This window comes from Cibotium barometz, chromosome 18, assembly GCF_041138505.1.
Source record: "Cibotium barometz isolate CiBa-2024 chromosome 18, ASM4113850v1, whole genome shotgun sequence".
NCBI classification, from domain to species: domain Eukaryota; kingdom Viridiplantae; phylum Streptophyta; class Polypodiopsida; order Cyatheales; family Cibotiaceae; genus Cibotium; species Cibotium barometz.
In genome coordinates this window covers 12,432,802-12,455,440 of record NC_141063.1, presented here as the reverse complement: position 1 = coordinate 12,455,440, position 22,639 = coordinate 12,432,802, and the positions used below count along the sequence as shown (strand labels likewise).

General features: G+C 41.8%; 2 protein-coding genes across 2 annotated transcripts in view; one reads left to right on the top strand and one right to left on the bottom strand.

Moving 5' to 3' along the window:
- The window catches only part of LOC147628951 (uncharacterized), a 76,874-nt gene extending 62,564 nt beyond the window's left edge, over positions 1–14,310 (bottom strand). The window contains exons 1-3 of the mRNA XM_086812840.1: positions 13,734–14,310; positions 13,558–13,663; positions 12,948–13,468 (exon numbers count right to left, since the gene is read on the bottom strand). Of these exons, the coding sequence (XP_086668966.1) occupies positions 12,948–13,468; positions 13,558–13,663; positions 13,734–14,049 (943 nt within the window). The 5' untranslated portion in view covers positions 14,050–14,310. The remainder of the gene's footprint in view (positions 1–12,947; positions 13,469–13,557; positions 13,664–13,733) is intronic.
- Positions 14,311–17,910: 3,600 nt separating this feature from the next.
- The window catches only part of LOC147628950 (uncharacterized), a 40,027-nt gene continuing 35,298 nt past the window's right edge, over positions 17,911–22,639 (top strand). Inside the window, exons 1-2 of the mRNA XM_086812839.1 lie at positions 17,911–18,136; positions 18,212–18,591. Of these exons, the coding sequence (XP_086668965.1) occupies positions 17,982–18,136; positions 18,212–18,591 (535 nt within the window). The 5' untranslated portion in view covers positions 17,911–17,981. The remainder of the gene's footprint in view (positions 18,137–18,211; positions 18,592–22,639) is intronic.

Here is a 22,639-nt window from a genome sequence, read left to right as displayed (position 1 = left end):
ATATTGTTATAATGTCCATGTGCATTCCCTAATGGATAATGTGTGCATGTGACCGCTAACACTTGGCACACCCAGTGGGTCGAATTCCTAATCCAAAGATGAAACCTACAAAAATGATATATGTATACCATAAATGAGGTATATGCAGTACCATGCTATATCATACAATATGAATATGAAGAACCATGAATCAAGAATGATGTCAACACTCCAAGAGCATGGAGTGGACCATGTAAAACAACCACATCAAAATCTGCATGAAGCTCTAGCATTTGCATCATAGGCCAAAAATAGCCTATCACCATAAAGATATGTCGATGAAGAATCACCAGCACTTGGAACATAAAAACATATTGATCCTCCAATAACTGGGACATATGCCAAGAAAGGCATACCACCAAAAGAATAAGTCAATGAAGCACATGGTGAAAGATCATCACCATAGTATGATGCCAAATAAGATCTAAGTATCTGCATCAAGAAAGCATGGATGGTCGGATCATCCTCCAAAAATTTGAATGATCCACCAAAGGTACTAGATCAAGAGTATGATCCTCCACTAGAATATCATCTAGAGCATCATAATACTCTAACTTAAACACAACATCATAATAGATATCATCATCATCAAAAGAATGATCATCATGACTATGATCCACATAAATATCCTCATGAAGAACATGTGTGTCACCAATCAAGGTGAGAAGAAAAATCTACTTCCTCCCTATGCACTACATAGCACAAACAAGGTCTTCAAGAAATATATGTGTTCGAAGCATGAGAATATTCAAACTTTCCTACTACAATATATAATCCATAAGCATATGCCCGAATAACCATAATATGAAAGAGAATATGGAAATAAGTGCGGAAGCTGTCACCCACGTAAGTCATTGTTGAAAATGTGGTGCCTAGATGCACAAGGAGTATGTATCAAGGGGGAGTGTGTGAGCAGCCTCTAGTAGAGAGGAGATATTTGAGATATTGTGGAGTTGAGGTGGCATCACTAGTGTCCACTTGATTTGTAACCCTTTGGCTATATTAGAGCCACTTTGGAATGAAGAAGATATCTCTTTTTTGGTCCACCAAAGTCATGATCACCTCATTACATACTTGTAGTATCATTAGTGTACTAATCAAATCTCCCTCATGCCCTAAATCATGGCTATCCTCATATTCCATCCACCATAGCCTTCTCGTTGCACATGCATTCATCTCCAAAACCCTAATCTCAAGTTGGTATCAAAGCTAACAAGGTCCTAGGACCTTACCATATCTCCTTCTCTCTGAAGCCATACCCTAATCCATCACTAATTATCCACCCTTTATCAAAATCTTACCCACTCAAGCTTCCATGGAAGCTTCACCATACTATCTGTATTTCTACTTCGTGCAGTTGCTAGCGTGGACCATTTTTTGTGAAACCTTGAAGAGAGCTTCCCAACTAGTTAGGCTTCAAAATCCCAAACCTAATTAGAGGGCACAAGGGAAGGTGAGTGCACCATTGACGTCAGAATAATGTGCCATCTCATCTGTGCCATTTCACTTCCTACGGGCTCCTTGCATTGAATCCGGCCAATTCCTAGAGCTATGCCTCAACCTCCTCCACAAGCTCCTAAAAGGGCTTGACCTAGTTCAAAGAGAGGAAGGAGAAATCCATGCTTCTTTAGGGCCCTCCCTCAACTGCCATGACCATTTCTTGAAGGTATTAGAAAAAGGTTGATTAAAACCTTAATTACAATGGATTAAGTGCTAATCCAATCACTCATACAAGTAATTTGAGTCATTTTTTTGAAGTGTTGAGTGAAGGCTTGCTCAAATACAACCTTGTATTCATGTGCAATCATTCACAACATAATAACCTTGTCGTGTCAGGCACTCGCTACTAGTACTTCTAATCAAGTTGTGCATCCCTTCATCACTCTGTATGCATAAAGTTGAGGCATCCTACAAATCATTAATGAATGTGGCATGTATGTAAGCATCCTTCAAACTAAGGCAAGTGGTTATAAATCTCCTTGAGCCAATCATTGTAAAGGGTAGACACTGCCAAACTACCACCGCATAGACGAGGACTTGGTAAGACCCCCTATTCATCATGGCACATGATGAAATCATCAAGTTTAGTGGTATTGGATTCCACACATGGCAATCAAAAATCATGTATGCAATCATGAAGAAAAAGTTATGGGGAATAATTCGAGGGACACTCAAGCAAGACTAGGAACTGCATGGAATGAGAAGAATGAGAGAGCCTTGGGACTCATAGCACTTGCATTGGATGATGAGGTCATTCATCATATCACTGGGATTGAGAAGGCCAAGGATGCATGGGAGGAGTTAAACAAATTGTTTGGTACACACGCAAAGCATTCTAAAGTTCATTTACTCATGCAATTGAATCAACTCAACCTAGGTACTAGCCATGACCTAACAAGTCACATCAACAAGTATAAAAGCATTAAGCAACAGCTTGCCACCATTGGCAAGACACTTGATGATGAAGCTAAGGCTATCTTTCTTGCTAGTTGTGAAAGGAAAGAAGAGTATGGTAACATAGTTGAAATCTTGTCTAACAACTCTACTCTAACCTTGAATATGTACAAGCCTCATTGCTTGAACATGAGCAAAAGATGAAAAGCAAATATGAAAATGGAGCATCCTCATAAAGGACTTGGCACTTTATGTTGGTAAAAGGGAATTGAAGCCAAGATGCAATCATTGTGGCAAGTTAGGCCACACATTCAACACATGCAAATTCAAAGATAAACCAAAGCTTGAATGTATGGTGTGTGCGAAACTCGGACACGCAAAAAGCAATTATTGGTCAAAGAATCAACCTCAACAAGCGAATGTGATGGAGGCCTCCTTTTCAAAGGAGGATATTGAAGTACATTTTTGAAGCTATGGAGTTTTCACCTACCCCTTGTATCTTGTTGTATTATTTCTACCCGCTCTGCTGGCACCAATGATGTAGCCATGGTAGAATGATGTAAAGGCCAAGATGCCTAGTTCATGTGTGTAAGGCCAAGATGCCTAGTTGTATGCTAGGTCAAGATACCTATGATGTGTACCTCACACATAGATGTGTCCTAGATGGCACCAAGGGGGGGTGTTGAAAATGTGCTGCCTAGATGCACACTGCCTAGATGCACAAGGCGTATGTATCAAGGGGGGAAATGTGAACAGCCTCTAGTAGAGAGGGGATATTTGAGATATTGTGGAGTTGAGGTGGCATCACCCACTTGATTTGTAACCCTTTGGCTATACTAGAGCCACTTTGGAATGAAGAAGATATCTCTTTTTTGGTCCACCAAAGTCGTGATCACCTCATTACATACTTGTAGTATCATTAGTGTACTGATCACCTCTTCCTAATGCCCTAAACCATGGCTATCCTCATATTCCATCCACCATAGCCTTCTCTTTGCACATGCATTCATCTCCAAAACCCTAATCTCAAGTGTCATCAATGCCCTAAACCATGGCCATCCTCATATTCCATCCACCATATAGCCTTCTCTTTGCACATGCATTCATCTCCAAAACTCTAATCTCAAGTGTCATCAATGTCCACCATAACACTAGTTGAGCTTGATAGCTCAACACTCCCCCTTGAGCTCAATTCCACACACTGCACTCCAAGTAAGCTCCAAAACCTGTGGAGCTTCTTTGTGCTTAATGCCTTCATGAGATGTCAGCCACCTAATCCTCTTTACTGACCTATACCAGATCTACATCACCTACTAGAACCTTCTCCCTCACAAAGTGATAGTGCACCTCAATGTGCTTCGTTCTAGCATGGTATATTGGGTTACAAGCCAACTGTATATGCTGGTCATGTTGTCACAATAAATGAAAACTTCCCTATCCACCTGTACTCTGCCTCGACAAGGCAACTGTGAGACCCCCGCCCCCTCCACGGTGCCCCCTCCGAGGGTGCTGGTGGCGGGTGACGGAAGCAGCGTCAGCCTCTCACACGAGGTAGGGATCCACACTCGGGGCCTCGCCCACGGATGTCTGGACAAGAGACTAGTCCAGCGGTTCCTCCGAACCTGGAAAAACTTCCCTCACCCGAAAGGCATGGGCGATTCCTCCAGGGAAAATCTTCGAACGGGAGAATTAATCTAATGGGTCAATGTCTTAACTATTCAAACTGATCCGACCGAACCTGAAGTCACATGGTCAGATCAAAGAAGAGACTTGCACTTGGTCCATAGAATCACCGCTTTTTTCCTCCTTTAACGAGGCACGGCCGTTGAAACCCTCCCACAGAACAAGGGTCTTCTTAGGACTTAATCTAACTAATGTAACTAATTGTAACTTAATGGTATCGCAAGGATCCCGCGATCCAGCCTAACCCCAGCCGGTTAGCCAACCACCCGACCACTGTATTGGTGGGATTCCTTAATAAGGATTTGGTTATGTTTTGCCCGGGTACCGAGGAAAAGAGTTCCCAGGCCCCTAAGCCAGTGTTTCATGCAAAAATTAAGGTAGGCATACCATGTACACACCCAATATGAAATTGCCATTATAACAGAATCGGCTGTCTTCTTTAAAACAATCCTTCAATGAAAATCATAATATTACCAATCATCATCCTCCAAAATTCTGAGTCCATTGGACTCTCCGTTGAAGACCAGCTGGCCAACCAACGAGATCCAATATCAAAATTTGATTCACAAAAGTCATTCTTTTTAGCCCATCCAAATCTTCCTCGATGCACGCATGGGTGTCCTAGCAACCGTGAGCCCGTGCATCACCTAGTCAGAATCCTCTAGGATCCTACTTAGGTGTCCTAGCACTTCACTCAGGGACCGCTTTGTCGCTCCTCGCCCATCGTACCAGAAGCGCACCATTTTAACCGTATACCGAGGCTGGTCAAGACCTCGGTAGGCTTTGCCACAAGCAACGTCCCTCGACGGCTCCCTACCAGTTGTTTTGCAATGAGCCTCTTCTTAGATTAAACACATACCAAATGCTTCCTCTAGCATTCTGGCGTAAAATAGTCCTTTAAAAGAAAACAGAGATTCTATGCAAGTAAAATTCCTAGTTTAAGATTGGTTTCACAAAACCCTTTTTCCTTGATCCCCAATTTCATAATGAGAATCCTTGATCTCTCATCAAGGTAATCTACCCATCATTTGACTGACTGTCCAACCAGATTCTTGGTAATTTTGGTTAAGGAAAAACTAGTTAATTCAACGGTAGTCTATTCTTTGTATTAATATCTAGAATCGACGAGGTTTTTTGCTTGATTTAGATCGAGAGATGGATAAGTAGTTTGCTAATCATCCCTCTCATAGTCGTGGTCTAACCAAAATCATTTGGTTTAGTTCTAGCTTTGATTCCAAGGATTTTCTTCAGATAAACATCTACTGAACTTCTATTCGTAAGGAAATTTCAACTTTGTGAATTTCATTCCTTCTTAACCATAATAGATTAAGAAATGGTTTTATATGAGAATATTGGATTTTAATGAAAATACTCTTCTTCCATTTAATATAATTTTGGGTAAGAGGTTAAAATTAGGTGGAAAGATAGGAAAATAGAGGATTCGACTTGGGAGTTGGTTGAGATTGTTCAGTGCAGTTCTCCTTCTTTTCATTGCAAGAGTGCAATGTTTTGAGAGAGGGAAGTATGTTATATGCACATCATGTGTGCATATACTAGGAGGCTAACCCACATTAGGCTTGTGAGCATGGGAGAATAGGAATAAGCTCTAGTGGAGCATGGGTTAGGACTAACCTTGAGGGTTAAGGTTAGGGTCAGGCATCCAAGGGTCACACATGGGAAATGGAGAATCAAGAGTCACTTGAGGGCCCTCCTATATAATAGGGGCATGGGGCACACTCAAGGGGGGCCAAGGCTATGTTAGGCTTGGAGGCTTAGGCTATGGTCTCTTGTGTAGAGGATCATATCTACTCACTTACCATTTCACACAATAGCTACATGCTATTGGATTGGAGTTATACCTCTTGATGGTATGGGACATCAAGGTAAGGGTATGATGTATTTCATTATATTTCATGTGTGCATCCCTTGGGGACTTGGGGGTGGTCGGGTGGATGAGTTTATGCTTGATTTATGCATGTTTATGCATAACAATTATCTAGAGAGATCTTAGGGTTTTAACAATCTTGACTCTCTCTGCCTTGACTCTCTAACACATTAAGCATTTTTGCACATGATCAAGTACATCCTTTTTGAGTCCTGGATAGAAGCAGCTTTTCTTCACAGACATATAGGTTTTTATAAACCCTAGATGTCCAGCTATCAGGCTATCATGGGCTTTTCTCAGAATCCTTCCCTTTATTCCCTCATCATTGGGAATGCATAGCCGATTATTATAATACATGCATCCTTCATCCAATTTGTACCCAAGAACTCGACTCATTTTCTAAGGAGTCTTGCTTTCCTGCATCAGAAGGGTAGCAATAAGGGCAAAGAATTTGTCTTGCATGATTTTCTTCTTTGCTTCACTGATTAATGGATTTGACACCACTGTGATTGCAAGCAAGGAGGCTTTTCTATTGAGCGCATCTGCCACCACATTTTCTTTCCCCGACTGATACTTAATTTCAAAATCAAATTCCTACAGGGTTTACATCCATCTCCTTTGACACATGTTGAGATCCCTTTGGGTGAAGATCCACTTCAGACTTTGATGATCTATCATTAAGGTGAACCTCTGTCCCAAAAGATAATGTCTCCACAACTTCAGAGCTTAAACTACTGAGAGTAACTCCAAGTCATGGACGGCATAACTTCTTTCACGTGTTATGAGTTTTTTGGATTCATAGGCCATTGCATGACCTTCCTGCATAAGAGCACCGCCTAAGGCAAACCCATTGGCATCAGTAACTACCTCAAAGGGTTTGGTAAAATCTGGTAACTTAAGGACATGGTTGGTTACTAAGGTTGTCTTCAGTTTATCAAAGGCACTCTGACACATTGCAGTCCACTGAAAAAGTACTCTTCTTGAGAAGATTAGTTAAAGGGGATGCTATCTGAGCATACCTGGGTATAAAGATCCTATACAATATCCAGCTAATCCTAGGAATCCTCTGACTTCCTTTACCATCTTGGGTTCTGGCCATTCTACGACTGCTTGGATCTTTAAGGGGTCAGGAGAAATCCCATCCTTTGACACTATGAATCCCAAGTATTCCACCTGGTCAATAGAGAAAGAACACTTGCTCTTTTTTGCAAAGAGTTGGTGTTTCCTTAGGATTTCCAGGACCTTGCGCACATGATCTTCATGATCTGTAGCATTCTTTGAGTATACCAAGATATCATCAAAGAAGAAAAGAACAAAATCATCCAAGTATTCTCTGAGAATATCCTACATAAGACGATTAAATGTCACCGGGGCATTACTCAATCCAAATGGCATGACTGTGAACTCATAATGCCCATAGCGAGTATTGAATGCTGTCTTTGGGATGTCTTGTTCCTTGATTCGGATCTGGTAGTACCCGGATTTGAGATCTATCTTTGTGAACATTTGGGTCCCACTTAACTGATCCAGAAGTTCATCAATCTTAGGGATAGGATACTTATTTTTAATTGTTAATTGATTCAATCCTCTATAGTCAATACAGAGTCTTAACGTTCCATCTTTCTTCTTTTGAAAGAGAACGGGCGCACCCCAAGGTGAGACACTGGGTCTGACAAATCCCTGCTCTAACAGTTATCTTAACTGCTCCTTAAGTATATGGCTTCAGGGACTCGCATTTTGTATGCACGTTGGGCTACTGGCTGAGCTCCGGGGGGGTTAACTCGATCTCATGATCTACTTCGCGAGACAGAGGCATCTCAGTTAGCTCTTCAGGGAACACATGTGCATACTCACTTAACCACTTTGGTTCTTTAGCCTTGCATTTTATGTCTACCGGATTCATCTTAACAACATAAATAGCTTGCCTCTTTCTGAGCCCTTTTAACAATTTAGAAGCCTTGACTGATTGTGCAACACTGGGGATCATGAAATTCCAGTTCCTTGAACTTTATTCTTGTGAAGGTTGAGGAAACAGATGGTTCCATTGTGACAATGAATGTCAGCTTGATTCCTGTGTGGAGCCAATCCATTCCAAGGATTCCATCATAGACTCCCAAGGGTAGGACTCTAAATTGGCACTCTCTTATGTTCCCATCTAGACTAAACTGAATAAGCTCTATCTCATGGTGTGTGAAAAGAATCTTCCCACTCGCCAATTCCACTTGCATAGGTTTCCCTGATTTTTTATTTAGGACTAACTTGCACAGACATCCTGGGGAAATAAAAGAATGAGTACTGCTTGAATCAATCAAAAGCTTGAAGAGGCACTCTTCTGGGGTTGCCTTGATTTGGGGGCAGGGGACCCTAATTGGACTGATACGAAGGAGTCTGTCTCTGAATTCTAGGACGCTGGCTTCCTTGCCCCACAGAAGGAGATGGACAATCCTTGAGCTGATACCCAAACCCCTGACATCCGAAGCACCTGTTCTCACTTCGAAGCTCTTCCCTTTGCATTCTTGACAGAGCCAGAGTTCCTGAGAAAGTACTTCAAGGGAAAGGTCTTCCTTCATTCCTGAAGCTTCCCGTCTCCAGATTCTAGTTGGGACCTTGGTGTCTCTTTGGAGGTGGAAGGTTGAAAGAACTTCCCGGGGTCTGGAATCTCTTGAAGGATGAGGGAGCTGGCGTTGGCGAGACTTTCACGAGATGAAGGCTTTGGCGGGACTTTCACGAGATGAAGGCTTTGGCGAAGTCCTTCGCCATTCTGACAGCTTCTGCCATGGACACTGGCTTGGCATTCTTGACTAGTGTGTCTAAGGGTTTGTTCATTCCCTAAATAAACCTGGCCACATGAGTTGCTCTTTGTCTCTCTAGAGGTGGTGAATACTTGAGTAGAAGATCAAATGCCTGATGATATTCTTTGATGGTTTTGCTCCCTGGTTTAGCTCTAAAAATTCATTCATCTTGGTTTCTAAAAACCCAGGGGGACTAGGCTTTAAGATCATTCCAGGACTGGGTATTCCTATCTAGATGGTTAGTGTCGCAATGGTTTCTCCATGCCACCCTGGCTGTTTCCACAATTTTCAGCCTAGTAAGAGCCATTTTTCTCCTCTCGTTGTATCCGGTGACATCAAAATATTCATCCATTGCTTCAACCCACTTCTCCATAGTCTCACCCAAGTTCTCCCCTTCACCTTTGTCTTGGGTGAGTTCTGTGAAGAGCCTTATGAACGTCGGGGTCAAGTTCTTCTTCATCAGTGTGAGAGGATCTGGCTAACAACCACGGTTCCCTCGCCTCATGATTCTGCCAAAAATGATACATTATTAAATTTTTATTTTGATTTCATCCACGAGATCCTAAGACTTAAGAGGTTTGGAAAATAATTTCTTAAACAAGATAAATTTCTTAAACAAGATAAATGATCTTATTGGAGATCTATGACATATGTCCGGACAGATTTTGCTTCAACAATTTGTCACTTAATAACAATCACTTATACAACAGGGAATGTTTCCACAAAACATTTCTTTATTTATATAAAGTTTGCAATATGTACATAGAGCAGCTCGGCTCCAGAAGTCAAAATCTCCTCGAGAGACGCATAAGATGGCGGTACTGGTGGGCTATAGACATGCCCTTATACAAATGTTTCCTTACTACCAAGGGAGCTACTATCTTCTCCTTTTAGGAATAAAGTGACTAAGGAGTCTGTAGATATGGCAGGAAAGTCTGAAATTTTAAGGCGTTGGGTGATACAAAATAACACCATGTATCACTTTCAGCCTCATCAAAATCATGGTTAATGAGAGATTCTGCCTCAGCATCGCACGTTGGTCGCACAAGAGGCGTGGACATACTGCCCTGCAAATCACTTGTGCTGCCATCTCTCCACTGGGTCAGGGAAATATAAATCCTCAAAATGGCCTGCGAGTCTAGCTCGGCTCGTTCGAGTTAGCGGAAGAGATGAGATGCTCGAAGGCGAACGCAGTCATGTCTTGTGATTGGGTGAGGTCAAGAACACCAGATAAGTGTGGAACTTCCATCTATAAAACTAAATTCTTTGATTAAAATTCTTCGTTAATGAAGCTTAAGGAATGAAAATACAATATGTAAATGCTCTTTCTGAGTTTTTATTACAAATTTCAAATAAGAATTCATTTTTCCTTATTAGCTTTTAACAAAGCTCTGATACCAGTTGTGAGACCCTCGCCCCCTCCGCGGGTGCGTCTATTTAGCGAGCCAAGAGCAGTGAGCACAGAGCAGTGAGTAGAAATAAAGTCCTTGTGAAAGTGAGCAAGTAGGGGCATGGTATGATGTTAAGCGAGCATGTAATGTTAAAGAGAAGAGTGAAACCATAGTGCAACTCTATAATGAATAGAACAAAGAAGACTAAAAAAGTTTAAAAATGACTATTGCAAATAAAGCATTTTCAAATGAATGGTGCGGATATAAAAAATCACTACAAAACTCATACTACTTGGCTCGCTAAAAAGACGTTGAATTGGTCATTGAGCTACTAATAGAAACAAACTATTGTTTGCAACCACATGGAAACCATAGCAACCAGAGAGCATAGAAATCAAGCCATTAAGATGCACATCAATTTTAATAGCCATACCACTGACACAACAATATAATACTCTTTAGAAACCATAACCATAGGATTTAAAAATTTTATAATCCAAATAAAAATTGTCCAACAATCAGCTACATGCTATTGTAAAAAACATTCAGAAGCATAACATCCATCAAAACATTACTTCCAATAGTCCCAAAAAAATGATTGTCTCAATTAAAAAAAAGACTATCTCTAATGGCATTCTGATGTAGACATGTGATCCTCATAACTGCAAGAGACACAAAGAAAAGAAAATAAGCTTTATCAATACAAAATTATTCTCTACTAACATATTTATCTTTTCAACATGCATACCTTTGCTGAGTATGGTTCTAACAGGTGATCATAGATCCGCTCATCCTTGTCTAACATTATGACATTGCGATCCATAAAAGCTGCCACTAGCCCAAGAGTTCCAGTGCCAGCAAACAAATCCAAAATCGTGTCCCCAGGACGACTGAAGACGGAGACGATGTATTTGCTAAGCCGCTGACCTCTCTGACAACCGCCCCGCCATGGTCTACCCTTTCTCTTCACCAGATCCTCCGATGGCACTCTTGAAAACGCACACAAACCATTAACCATATGCCATAAAGATCACCGAAAATCATTTTAAATTCTATCTTGATTTGAATGCATACATACATGTCAAAGATAAGATCTTGCCCTACATCAAGATCATCACCTAGTGCCAAATCCCTTAGTTGATCCCCATGCATCACAAAGCTTGTAGCAGGAGATGTTGAGCGAACAAAAACAGCCAATATTAGACAAGTGACCTACAAGCAAAGACACATTGGTTGTTCATGCATTTTCACCTTAAATGGGACAAAGAAGATTTGCACAAATGACAGCCCCAAAGAGAACAACACCAATACCTGGGTAGTAATCATTTGCCCCATCTTCTTCCCAATAGGTGGAGTACACCTCACAACCTGTCTATGATAAATGCCAAACCCAACGCTCTGTGCAACCTGCTCAATGGTCACTCCTTCTTCCATAGTGTAAAGGCATGTAAAGAAGCCTCGATCCGAGAGACAAGAATCAACAACTTTAAAACTAGAGTCATACATGCCATCCCCAATCTTATTCCAATATGGAACCTTGTTTGCAACACAACCTCCAATGATGATATTTGAGGGGAAGTCTGCAAATATCAACTCCACACAGTAATCGGACCCTCTACTCTTGACATTCCCTACTGTGCAAATAACATTCATGGCATCAAGCACTTGCTTTCCCAATGAGGATGCATCCTCCATGTTCACAAACGTAGCTGCAAGGTCCTCAATACTGACATTGAAGGCATAAATGGTTCCTATAGACAGGTTTTTGACATTTAACACACAGTCTCAAGTCAAAACAATCGGATCACGATAGAGATGAGGTAGGAAGCTCACATACCTGGAGCTTGCAATGTCTTGGTTATGATGTCAGTTGGTTGTATCCCGCCTGCACTACTATTGGATGTTTGTTGTTGACTCTGCTCCCTATTTGCTTCCATTGCTCGATTCACCTCCAATGCACGATTCACTATTTCCCTCCCTAAATTCACTGGCAATGACTTACGAAAAGAAGCCGATGCAATCGATGTTGCATGTGATGTGGATGTGGCCTCATTATGATCAATTTGCTGGCTACGAAGCTCCAATATAGACTTATGTTGGCGATACAGATCAAGCTCCTCCTCAGGCACATGGTTTCTTTCAAGGTCCAACCACCACGGGCAGAAACGAGACTCTATGCTTGACATGGCCTGTTCAATGACAAACATGGGTAAACACAACTCACCCTCAATATGAACATGTTTCTCAATCATGGATTCAAAATGACAAATTCAATCACTTACTCTTCCAAGCTTCAAATCGGCATACATATAAGATTGATTGTCAACACAAAGCCACACACTAGCGAGAGGGGGTAAAATATCCAATTGGTGCTCCTCAATTTCAGAAAGCAACCATCTGCAAGCCAAAGCACAAATGATAAAACAACACACAGAAAGAAGCATGCATGTTTTTTAACAAGGAATATCTGGGTTATGTTGGAGGAAAACCTATAAACGACTCGCCGTGCAGCACTCTGTAGGCCTGGTTGATGGTCAATATCATGGCTAAATTTTATGCCTCCTTCGTGCACTTTGAAAGCCCTTTTGAAGTACTTTCTTCTGCATAGAACAACAAAAGAGGTGAATCGGCTCTCACCTGGCAAGCTGACTCGATCGGCATTTTTAATATCATTTTGGATTCTCAAACCCAGCTCCGTGATCTGAAGCCAGTAGGAGTACATGTGCAGCCATTCCCTAACCTTTGTCTTATCATTTGGCATACCCTCAAGTGATCGCACTGTAGCCTGAGAATTGTCCAATAGCTTGACAATGTGAGCCTTATCTGTATCTCTGATGCAAGCAGAACCTATCATATTGAGCTTTTCCTCTGTGGCCACATGATTGCTTGACGCGTGCCATGGGAGGGAGAGCACTGCACACCAAAAGGCCTCACCGTTGGAGGGATCAGCAATCCTTGCATATTTTGATGTTTTTCCTCTGTAGAGAACTTCTACCTTTCGAGTCACATTCTCCCTAGCAGACTCGGCAAGTGGTCCATTTGATGCCTCATCAATTTTTTGCTCCATCTCATCCTTGAACAAGAGCCAAGTCATAATCTGGATTGGCAAATGAAGCCAACTAGGCCTTCCTCTGGCAGATGCACTCTGCATCTCTCTCTCAACCCATAGCTTGTCCTCATTGTCCAAATGTGCCATGAGAGTTGTTAGGTCGGACTCTCCCAATCTTCTTAGTTGAAATAGACGATCACCAAATGTGGTTGGCACAAATGCATAATCATGCGTCCTACAAAACAAAGAAGAAATATGTTAATATTCTTGAGTACAAACAACTTACTTGACATAGAAGGAGACTCTGATAACAAATTAACATACTTGTTCAACCTGGACAATGAAAACAAAAGCTCACCCACATCCCTCCGCTCGAACACATAAAATTTACAGAGAACACAACAATGCATGGACAAATCCCCTTGAAATCCTGTAATAAAACACAAAATTAGGAAGGACAAAGAAGCATAAGAAACTATAACATCCCAATGAGAACTCACCTGTAGAAATGCAGTCCATCCAAGCATTGTGTCGATTATTACCATCAAGAATATGCACCATTTTTCGGCTCAAGTACGGACCCCACTCGGGGTCAAGTGCAAGAGTTTCCTCAAATTGTTGATTCACAGTCCTCCAATGCTCATCCCAAGATTCCTCCCTCTCTTGTGTCAATGGTGTCTCCTCCCCTTCCAAGTCCATAATTGATACTGTGAAAGCTCCCATGCTCTCAATGTACCCACCTAGTTTTTTGAAGCTTCGAGTAAGAGATTTATCTGTTGAGGGAGAAACCTTTCGGATTGCCTCCGTCTGGATCATCCTACAGAGAGGAACACGTGGAGGTGGAGACCTAAATTTGACTCCTATCCTATCTAAAAAGGCTTGTGGAGTAGATGTCTCTAGAATCTTCCCAAAAATATCAACCTTATTTTTTTTCTGCTTGCTTCCTTCAGTTTGGGTTGTGACAACTGTTTCTTCTTGATCCTCTAGTGGATGTGTGTTCTCTTCCCCCTCTATCTCTCTCCCAGTATCCTCAGTATTCTCACCTTCATCCTCATTATCACCACCTTGAGTATTCTCACCCTCATTTTGATCACCTTCATTTTCCTCAATTGCCCCCACTACATTTTGTCCATCCTTCTCATTTCTCTCATCACTATGTAGATGCTGCCTATCCATATCCACCTCCAGGTTAGTGTCATCTATGATATGTACCGCATGCTCTGTAGTAGTAGGGTTTGAGGAGGCGGCTTGCTCCAAAGTGCTAGAAAAATCAGCTTGCCTCCTTGTGTGTCTCGATGAGCTCTCACCTGGGCCAACCTGCACACTCTTTTTCCGCTTAGCAAGAGGTAACTCATCCATTTTTGCACAACAAGAACCTTTCAAGCAAGATGCTCTAGTGAAATGACTCGAACTCATTTGAAAACCAGATAGCCATGCAAAAATACAAGAACAAATCTTCAAATAGGATTGTACTCGTATTGTATAATTAATTGATTATTTTAACAGCAAATTCAGTAATACGACACAAACTTAAAGAAAAGGTGGCACATTCACTAAAGAGATTAAATTCAGTACTGCAACACAATCATCAAACAAAGGTGGCACATTCACTATCCAACAAAACGGCCAACTCATTATAACGAACAAAAGATCTTTGAGATTATCATATGGAGTGCTTTGGCCCAAATTCCAAGGCATTCAAAGCCGTATTGAATATATTAAAAAAATCTCCATTGGAAAATATTTACGGAGCCCTTTTCAGGTGTTCAATTCAAGGCATTCAAATTTATTGGAAAATATATAAAGATTCGGTAGCCCAAATCTGAAGGCATTCAATATTGAGTACTAATAAACTTTAGAAGTGATATTTCGCAATCCAACACTTTTTTAAGGACAAACTTTTTTCTTTTTGTGCTATTGTTCTTTAGATGCACATGTTTGCTGGTCTCCTCTCTCGACTGTGTGAGCCGTTTCTCAACCAAGAAGACATCAAATGTGAGTTTTTTGAGCTTCTTGTATACACAAAGTCTGCATAATATAGACAGTAGTAAGAGAGACAGTCTATGCAATGTGTTTGAGACAGCACCATATAGATAGCATGTTCTTACACTACTCTCTCCAAATTTCTGCCGCCGCCGGGGGGATCCAAGGGGGGTCGACGGCAGCCATTTACGCCCCCCTTGGCGGGGGAGTTCGGGGGCAGCGCCCCCGAAGCTTGAAACGAACTCAAAATCGTGATGATTTTGTCAATGCTCGGCAGCAAAACATCCTATTATTTTGTGCGCTGAGCGCACAAATTAATTCAAGAAAAATAGGAAGAGGTAACGCCGCACATCTCATACTGTGTGTGGAGTGTGGCAGCAGCAAAACATCCTATTATTTTGTGCGCTGAGCGCACAAATTCATTCAAGAAAAATAGCAAGAAGTAACGCTGCACATCTCATACTACTGTGTGTGGAGTGTGGCGGCAGCAAAACATCCTATTATTTTGTGCGCTGAGCGCACAAATTCATTCAGGCAAAATAGCACAAATTCATGGATGATGATACCTTTCTGTGTCTCTTTGTTGGGGAGAAAGATTGGAGTGGGGAGAGGGCCCTGCGCATGAGATCAGCGTTTCTTTGCTGCTGGGGAGACGTATGATGCTTCATGATCGCTTCTCTGCGTGTGTGTTCGAGGGAAGATGCTTCTGTGTGGAGGACGACTAAAAGCGTTAAGTAATTGCTTCATAAGAAGTAGCCGACTACTAAAAACCCTAAGTTAGGGCACTGGACAAATTTTTTTATCCTAACACTAATGAATTTCAACACTAAAATTTAAGGGTGGTCAATATTTTTCCGATTTATTTAAATCTATAGCACAGTTATGCTATGGCATCCAACTGGTAGAGTTTTTGAAATCTAACAGGAGATTATGAAAAAGCGCAAGAACTAACACAAAGCAAATATGTGTGTGTGTGTGTGTGTGCGTGTGTGTGTGTATACATACACACACGTGTACACACAAACATATATACATATATACATGTACTCTTTTTGATACCCTTCATTATGACTATTTTTGCAATACATATTTTTATTTACTTCTACCCATAGTCTTAAAATGAGCCTGGTAAAATTGTATTATGGCTAGTATATGCTATTGATTAGAGCAAGAACATCTAGTATTAAAATATTTTTGGCTAATATTCAATGTAAATTCCTTAATTGTTGTTGTGATTGCATTATGCAGGGAGGCTCGTGTTTTCCTCCATTCTACAATGGGTGCATGCATCCGAGTCCCCTTCTTGAATGGCAAATGTCTTGTGTCAAATCAACATGATCCGGGGGAAGCTTGGAACTATTGGTGGGATAAATGTGGAGGCCTTACTTGAAATTGGAGGAGAGTATGAGCCCATTTGTCCTTTACACTTGTATGCAGGGATTGGAGACGAGGCATATTTTATCTTGGAGCATTCATTGTCCTCTGTATATATTGCCAAATCAGAGAATTATTTTGAGACCCCAGAACAAGGCCCCTCAACTATATTTCCTCCCGGTTCTCGAAAGAGTACTCCAATGTAAGTGGCATTAACTTTGACTTTGACATTTTCTATTTTGCATTGCGCATTGAATTAGAGAGCATTGTGCTTTACAGTGACTTGGACACTGAAGAGATAGAAGAAATCAATGTCCAAGCACATGGGTCATTGCAAGAGGAGATAGAGGTCTCTCCTGTGGAAAAGTGCTTTCAACATTTGGAAGAGGAAGGTGTTCAGTTTGATACTGCGGTCTCTTGCTTTCAAATAATCCGCATGTTACCTCCTACTGATGTCTTGCACACTTTAATCCATGATTGTGATTACAAAGGCAAGGTAAAAGAGCTTCCCAAGGTGTACCCAGAGTTCAGTACATATGAGCTTGAAGGTGGGAAAGGTATGGAAGGGATGGAGCAAAAATACGAGGGCAACATTTGGACAAAGCCACAAACGCAAACTAGGGCCAATAAAACTTTTGTTCTTAGGAAGAGCTTCTGCGGGGGAACCTTCCAGTGCATGAATGAGCACTGCTCCTTTAGGACACGTATGAATCAACCAAACAAACTCCATTGGAATGGGCAGCTGATAAAATCTCCAAAATATGGGAATTTAGCAATTGGGAGCTTCGGGAACCTTGAGTGTTTTTTCTGCAAGCATGTGCCAATGTGTCTTAAAGAATGTCCTGCCTGTGTCTATTATTTTATGCCAAAAGAATCAATGCATAGCAGACTATTTATTCATTATGGCAAACATACACACATGGTTTCCAAGGGAATGTGCCGAGCATCGATACGAAATATCAAGGCCTTTGTAGCACGTGCAGTGGGCATCGACCACAACGCTGGGCCCAGAAAGGTACAAATGATTGTGGCAAGGGAGGTGGTTCTAAGAGCATTCACTGATGATGACAAGGCACAGGGAGAATTCATGACAAAGAGGGAGCTACAGGAGATGTCGCAAGAGTTGCAAAGTTTGATAAATGTCAAAAAGTACGTAGGAAGTGCAATTTAGCAAAGAATGGTATGCAATTATCATCTTTAATACACTAAGTATGCTTTATGAATGCAGGGTGAAGCAGATGGTAATGCAAACACGAAAAACAACACGGCCTCTGGGTGAAGTATATGAAGCCATTCTTAATCTAAAAAGAACATGCCATTTTGAGTTCTTCCATGGTTCTCGATTTCCATTGCAAGCCACCACTACTACTGAGCGTTGCTTTATCTTTAAGATGTCTACTACTGGACCTGGTTCTGGGATTGACATTGTTCGGCGAATGGACAAGGATGGTAATGGGGATCTTAATCAAGCATGGGTCTGCTTTGATCATGTGCATCGAGTGGATACTGGATGGCATACAATGGGAGCACATGTTTATGACCACATGTAAGTTACAAGCGGTAGAGAGCATTGCTTAATTTGTGTCTTTAATATAACTCTATTTCCATTTGTGGCATGCAGGATTGGTGAGCTATTGACAATAGCAACTTGTGAATTTAGAGAAGAGGATGAGGATGCTCAAGTCATGTTTTGGGAAAATATGAATTTGGTAATGGTGGAGCACACAGGGAAGGTAGCAAATTTTTTTGGGTTTATGGCGGATGAGGCTGGCGCTAACTGGAATGCAGTGAGACGTGTCTTCAACGACGGAAAGGAGATGATTGAAAGGGAAAGGTCATGTTTATGGCATTGGGAAGACAACCTTCGTGTCCACACGCAGAGGTACATCTATAGCCCACATCAAGAAAAGCACAGGGAGATGTGTGAGAAGTGGAGGACTGCCCCAAACAAAGAAAGTGCCCTTCAACAATTTCGCAGGATACGAGCATGGTGGGCAACTGGCAAGGCATCTGATAGAAACATCCCTAAGCTTCTTAGCTGGTTGAGTTGGTGGCACTATAGGGTTAGTCGATGGGGTCATTTCATTTTAAAGGTAATGTTTGTAAGAGATTATTCATTGTATTATTGTGTGCCTCCTACTTATGTGCACTGCATTGTTTTTAATCAATTTCTACCACTCTCTTGTAGGATGGAGAGCCTATTATCAATGCTCTTGTCCCAAGGACAAATATGTTAGAGACCAAGCATGCAAGTTGGTTGGCAGGGGAGGGGTATAGGCAAAAGATTAGTCTTTATGATGCTTGTGTGACAGATCTAATCAATGCTTACTTCCAATGTGCCAGACAACTGGCTTTCTTGGAAGGAAAATACACAGGTTGTGGGCCTACATTGGAGCTTTTGGTTGAGAGAGCTCTTTCTCGACAGAAAGCAAGTCCATCCCCAATAGGTAGCTACCTCACGAGCAGTGGATGATGCAGTGGCGGGGACCCCTATGTTTTCAAATAGGGTAAAATTCAAGGGTGAGAATAAAACTATTCGAGCCAAAAGGCCACTACACGACTCGACAGAAGAAAACTTTGGCAACTCTAGCCATAGGCCTGAGTTTAACTATGTGACAAGAGAGAGGTTAGAGCCTGCAATAGAGGTCGATGAGCAATGCAAAGTTTTAGAGAGCCTTGAAAGTGATGTGCATGATACAAAGTGGGCCTTGCGGAGGATACCAACAGTGAATCGAGTTGAGTGCAACCATTGGGCATCAGGGAAAAAGTGTAGCTCAAGGTTGCGAGGGGGTGATGTCAGTCCTTGTTTTTGGAGGGATTGTCAACTATCCTCCTGGAAAAAGGAGAAGTATTGCTATTTTTGTAATACAGATGTTAGGCACACTTGGAAAATTACAAAGACAATATTACATCCACCAGAGGATGTCCCTTGTGTTTGGCCCATTGCTAAAGGTACCAAGTTACAAGTGAAAGAAGCCTGCAAGCTTATTAGAGCAGGATATGACATTGGTATTCCTCTTGAGTTTTTTCTAGAAAAGGAGCTTGCAAAAGGCACTAGCGAGACAAACAAGGAGGTGAAACAATTTCCATATCGACGAGGAATTTCAAAGGCTGCATTTGGTCAAATCACTGCAGCCTTAGATATGCAAGCAGAAGTTGTAGGCAGCCATATACATATAGAAGGGGTAAAGGAAACATTTAGTATTAATCCATTGACCAATGGGAGCCAAGACACATCTCTGATAGAGGTCACTATTCAGAAGAATCCAATGTGTTCATGTGTGGAGTTCAGAGATAGAGTGGCCAAGAAAAGACCATATCTTGCATGCAAGCACATATACTTTGTGTTTTTAATGATTCTTGGACAGGATGTGAACAACAATATGCATATTCATCAAGTTTGTATTTCTGAGAGAATTGTAAAAGACATGCTAACTAAGTCTATTAGAAGTCATCCTCAATAGCTTTAGGAACCTGCAACCCACTTTAGTTGAAATATGTATGGGGGTCATGTCATACCAGCTGAACCGTAGTACTTGTTTTGGAAATGTTTTGGTTATTTTATAAATTTTCCTGTCTATTGTCTTTTGTTTGCTAATGGCTCTCCAACATTGTGAATACTATAGATTCAATATCTTTTTAGCGAGCCAAGCAATATGGGTTTAATAGTGATTTTTTGTATCTGCACCATTGGTTCGAAAAAAAAATTATTGCAATGGTCATTTTAAAACATTTCATGTCTTCTTTGTTTGATTGCTACAGAATTGCACTGTGGTTCCACTCTTCTCTTTAACATTTCATGCTCGCTTAACATCATACCATGCCCCTACCTGCTCACTTTCACAAGAACATGAGCTCTACTCATTGCTTTGTGCTCGCTGCTCTTGGCTCGCTTTTTGACCACCCCCTCCGCGGTGCCCCATCCGAGGCGTTGGCACGGAAGCAGCGTCAGCCTCTCACGCAGGGCAGGGATGTTGAGATATCGAGCTCGTCTAGTGAGGCGGTGGACACTGATGACCCGCCTGGGGGATAGGCCCCACACTTACACCACTGGCATGGTTGGTGAAATCTTGGGTGATATGCGGCTAGTGGGATGACAGGCTATGTGACAGCCATTCTAGAGACTGGCATAGTTATAGCGCCAGCTCATTTAGTTGGGTTCACACTATAGAGAACCCTTGTATGTATTTGGTTGAGTATCTTTCATATTGTGTGCTCTTATCTTGTATATGGTGTGTTGAGTGTTGAGTAAAGAAGAAGAAGATTTTGAGCCTCTCACCTTGTGTGTTCTCTATTAGGGTTTTGTGAGTGTGTGTACTTGCAAGAGCTCAAGCTCTCTTCCCCCCTACATCTTTTTATGGTATCATAGCAGCCTGGTTCATGCTAAGGGCTGAGCTGCAAGCAAGAGAACCACAGGAAGCGGTACGAGGGTAAGAGCTTCAACTACTCTTCCCTATTTATGTTGGTGACTACACCCTTGTCGGGAGCTCTATGGGAGGCACCGACGACAAACAATCTCTGATTGAGGAGCTTTCTTCGCGGGAGTAAAGCTATAGGCCAACTATACTGTCCTATTGGGTGCGTCTTGACCTCCATTTTTCAGAAAGCAGGCGATTTTGAGCACTACGGGTAAGTCATCGATTCTCTGCAGAACTCTGTTTTAAGAACTGTAGGAAGACAGATTGGCTGTGCAGACATTGTGGGTGCTGCAAAGAGGTCAACAGTTGCCATTGGGTGTATGTATGCATATTGAAGTCACTGGTTGTTGTGACATTTGAGAGTACTACAGTACCACTGCAGGAAATACAGCAGTGTGTGGTGCAGGACAAACCAGAGTGCTGTTTCTAGTAAATTTGTGTGTCTGGCAAGATGTCAAATGATGGCATAACCTAGATTGTGGCAGAGAAGCTTGATAAGAACAACTTCCATGCTTGGAGGTTCAAGTTGATGAATTTCCTGATGGGAAAGGGCTATTGGGACTACATAAAAGGTGAGCATGAAGAGGCACCGGAGATACCGGACATAAATCTGACTACTGTAGATGTGAAAGAGTTTAAAGACTGGAACCAAGGAGCCAGGAAAGTTATGTATTGGCTCTCCATTAGTATATAGAACACCATGATTGGGCACATTCAGGATGCCAAGTCCCCCAAAGAGACGTGGGACACCTTGGTAAAACTCTATGAAACAAATACCAAGGCACGTAAGATACAGTTGAAGAATGAACTTCATACTGTGGAGAAAAAGAGCATCTCTGTGAATGACTATGCATTGAAGATAAAGGGTATTGTGGAATCCCTTGCATCTATTGGTGTGTCAGTAGATGTGTCAGTAGATGATGATGATAAGGTGGAAGTCTGTCTACGTGGTCTCGGGCCACAATACAAGGCATTCAAGACGTCTATTCAAACTCGGGAAAACATTCCCCACTTTACTGATTTGGTGTCTATGCTGATTATAGAAGAGAAGAGCTTGGGTGAAGACCAACAGTCTTCACAAAACAAAAACAGTTCAGAACAACAGGCTTTCTACACAAGTTCAGGAAGAGGACGAGGTAGAGGAGGCCATGGACGTGGTCAAGGAGGTGGCCAAAGGAGGTGGCCGAACAGGTAATCAGAATTATGGTCAGCAGTAGTAGCAACAACAACAGTCCCAGAATACACAACAACAACATCAACAACACACAGGTGGAAGAGGCAAATTCAGAGGCAGGGGGAGTCAAAGAGGACATGGAAGTTGGCAAAGGCAATATAATGATGCATGTGAATGCTTTTATTGTGGTAAGCCTGGACATGTGCATGCAGAATGTTATAAGAAGCAGGCTGACATGCAAAATGGGAAAGTGCAGGCAGAATGTTATAAGAAGCAGGCTGACATGCAAAATGGGAAAGTGCAGCAGAACAACTATGCATCCTCAAGTAGAAACAATGAGGATAATGAAAGGTTGTTTGTTATGCAGCATGTCGTGAATGCCATGTCTGAAAATGTTGAAGCAGCACAAAAAGATGATGTATGGTATGTGGATTCAGGTTCTTCGAACCACATGACA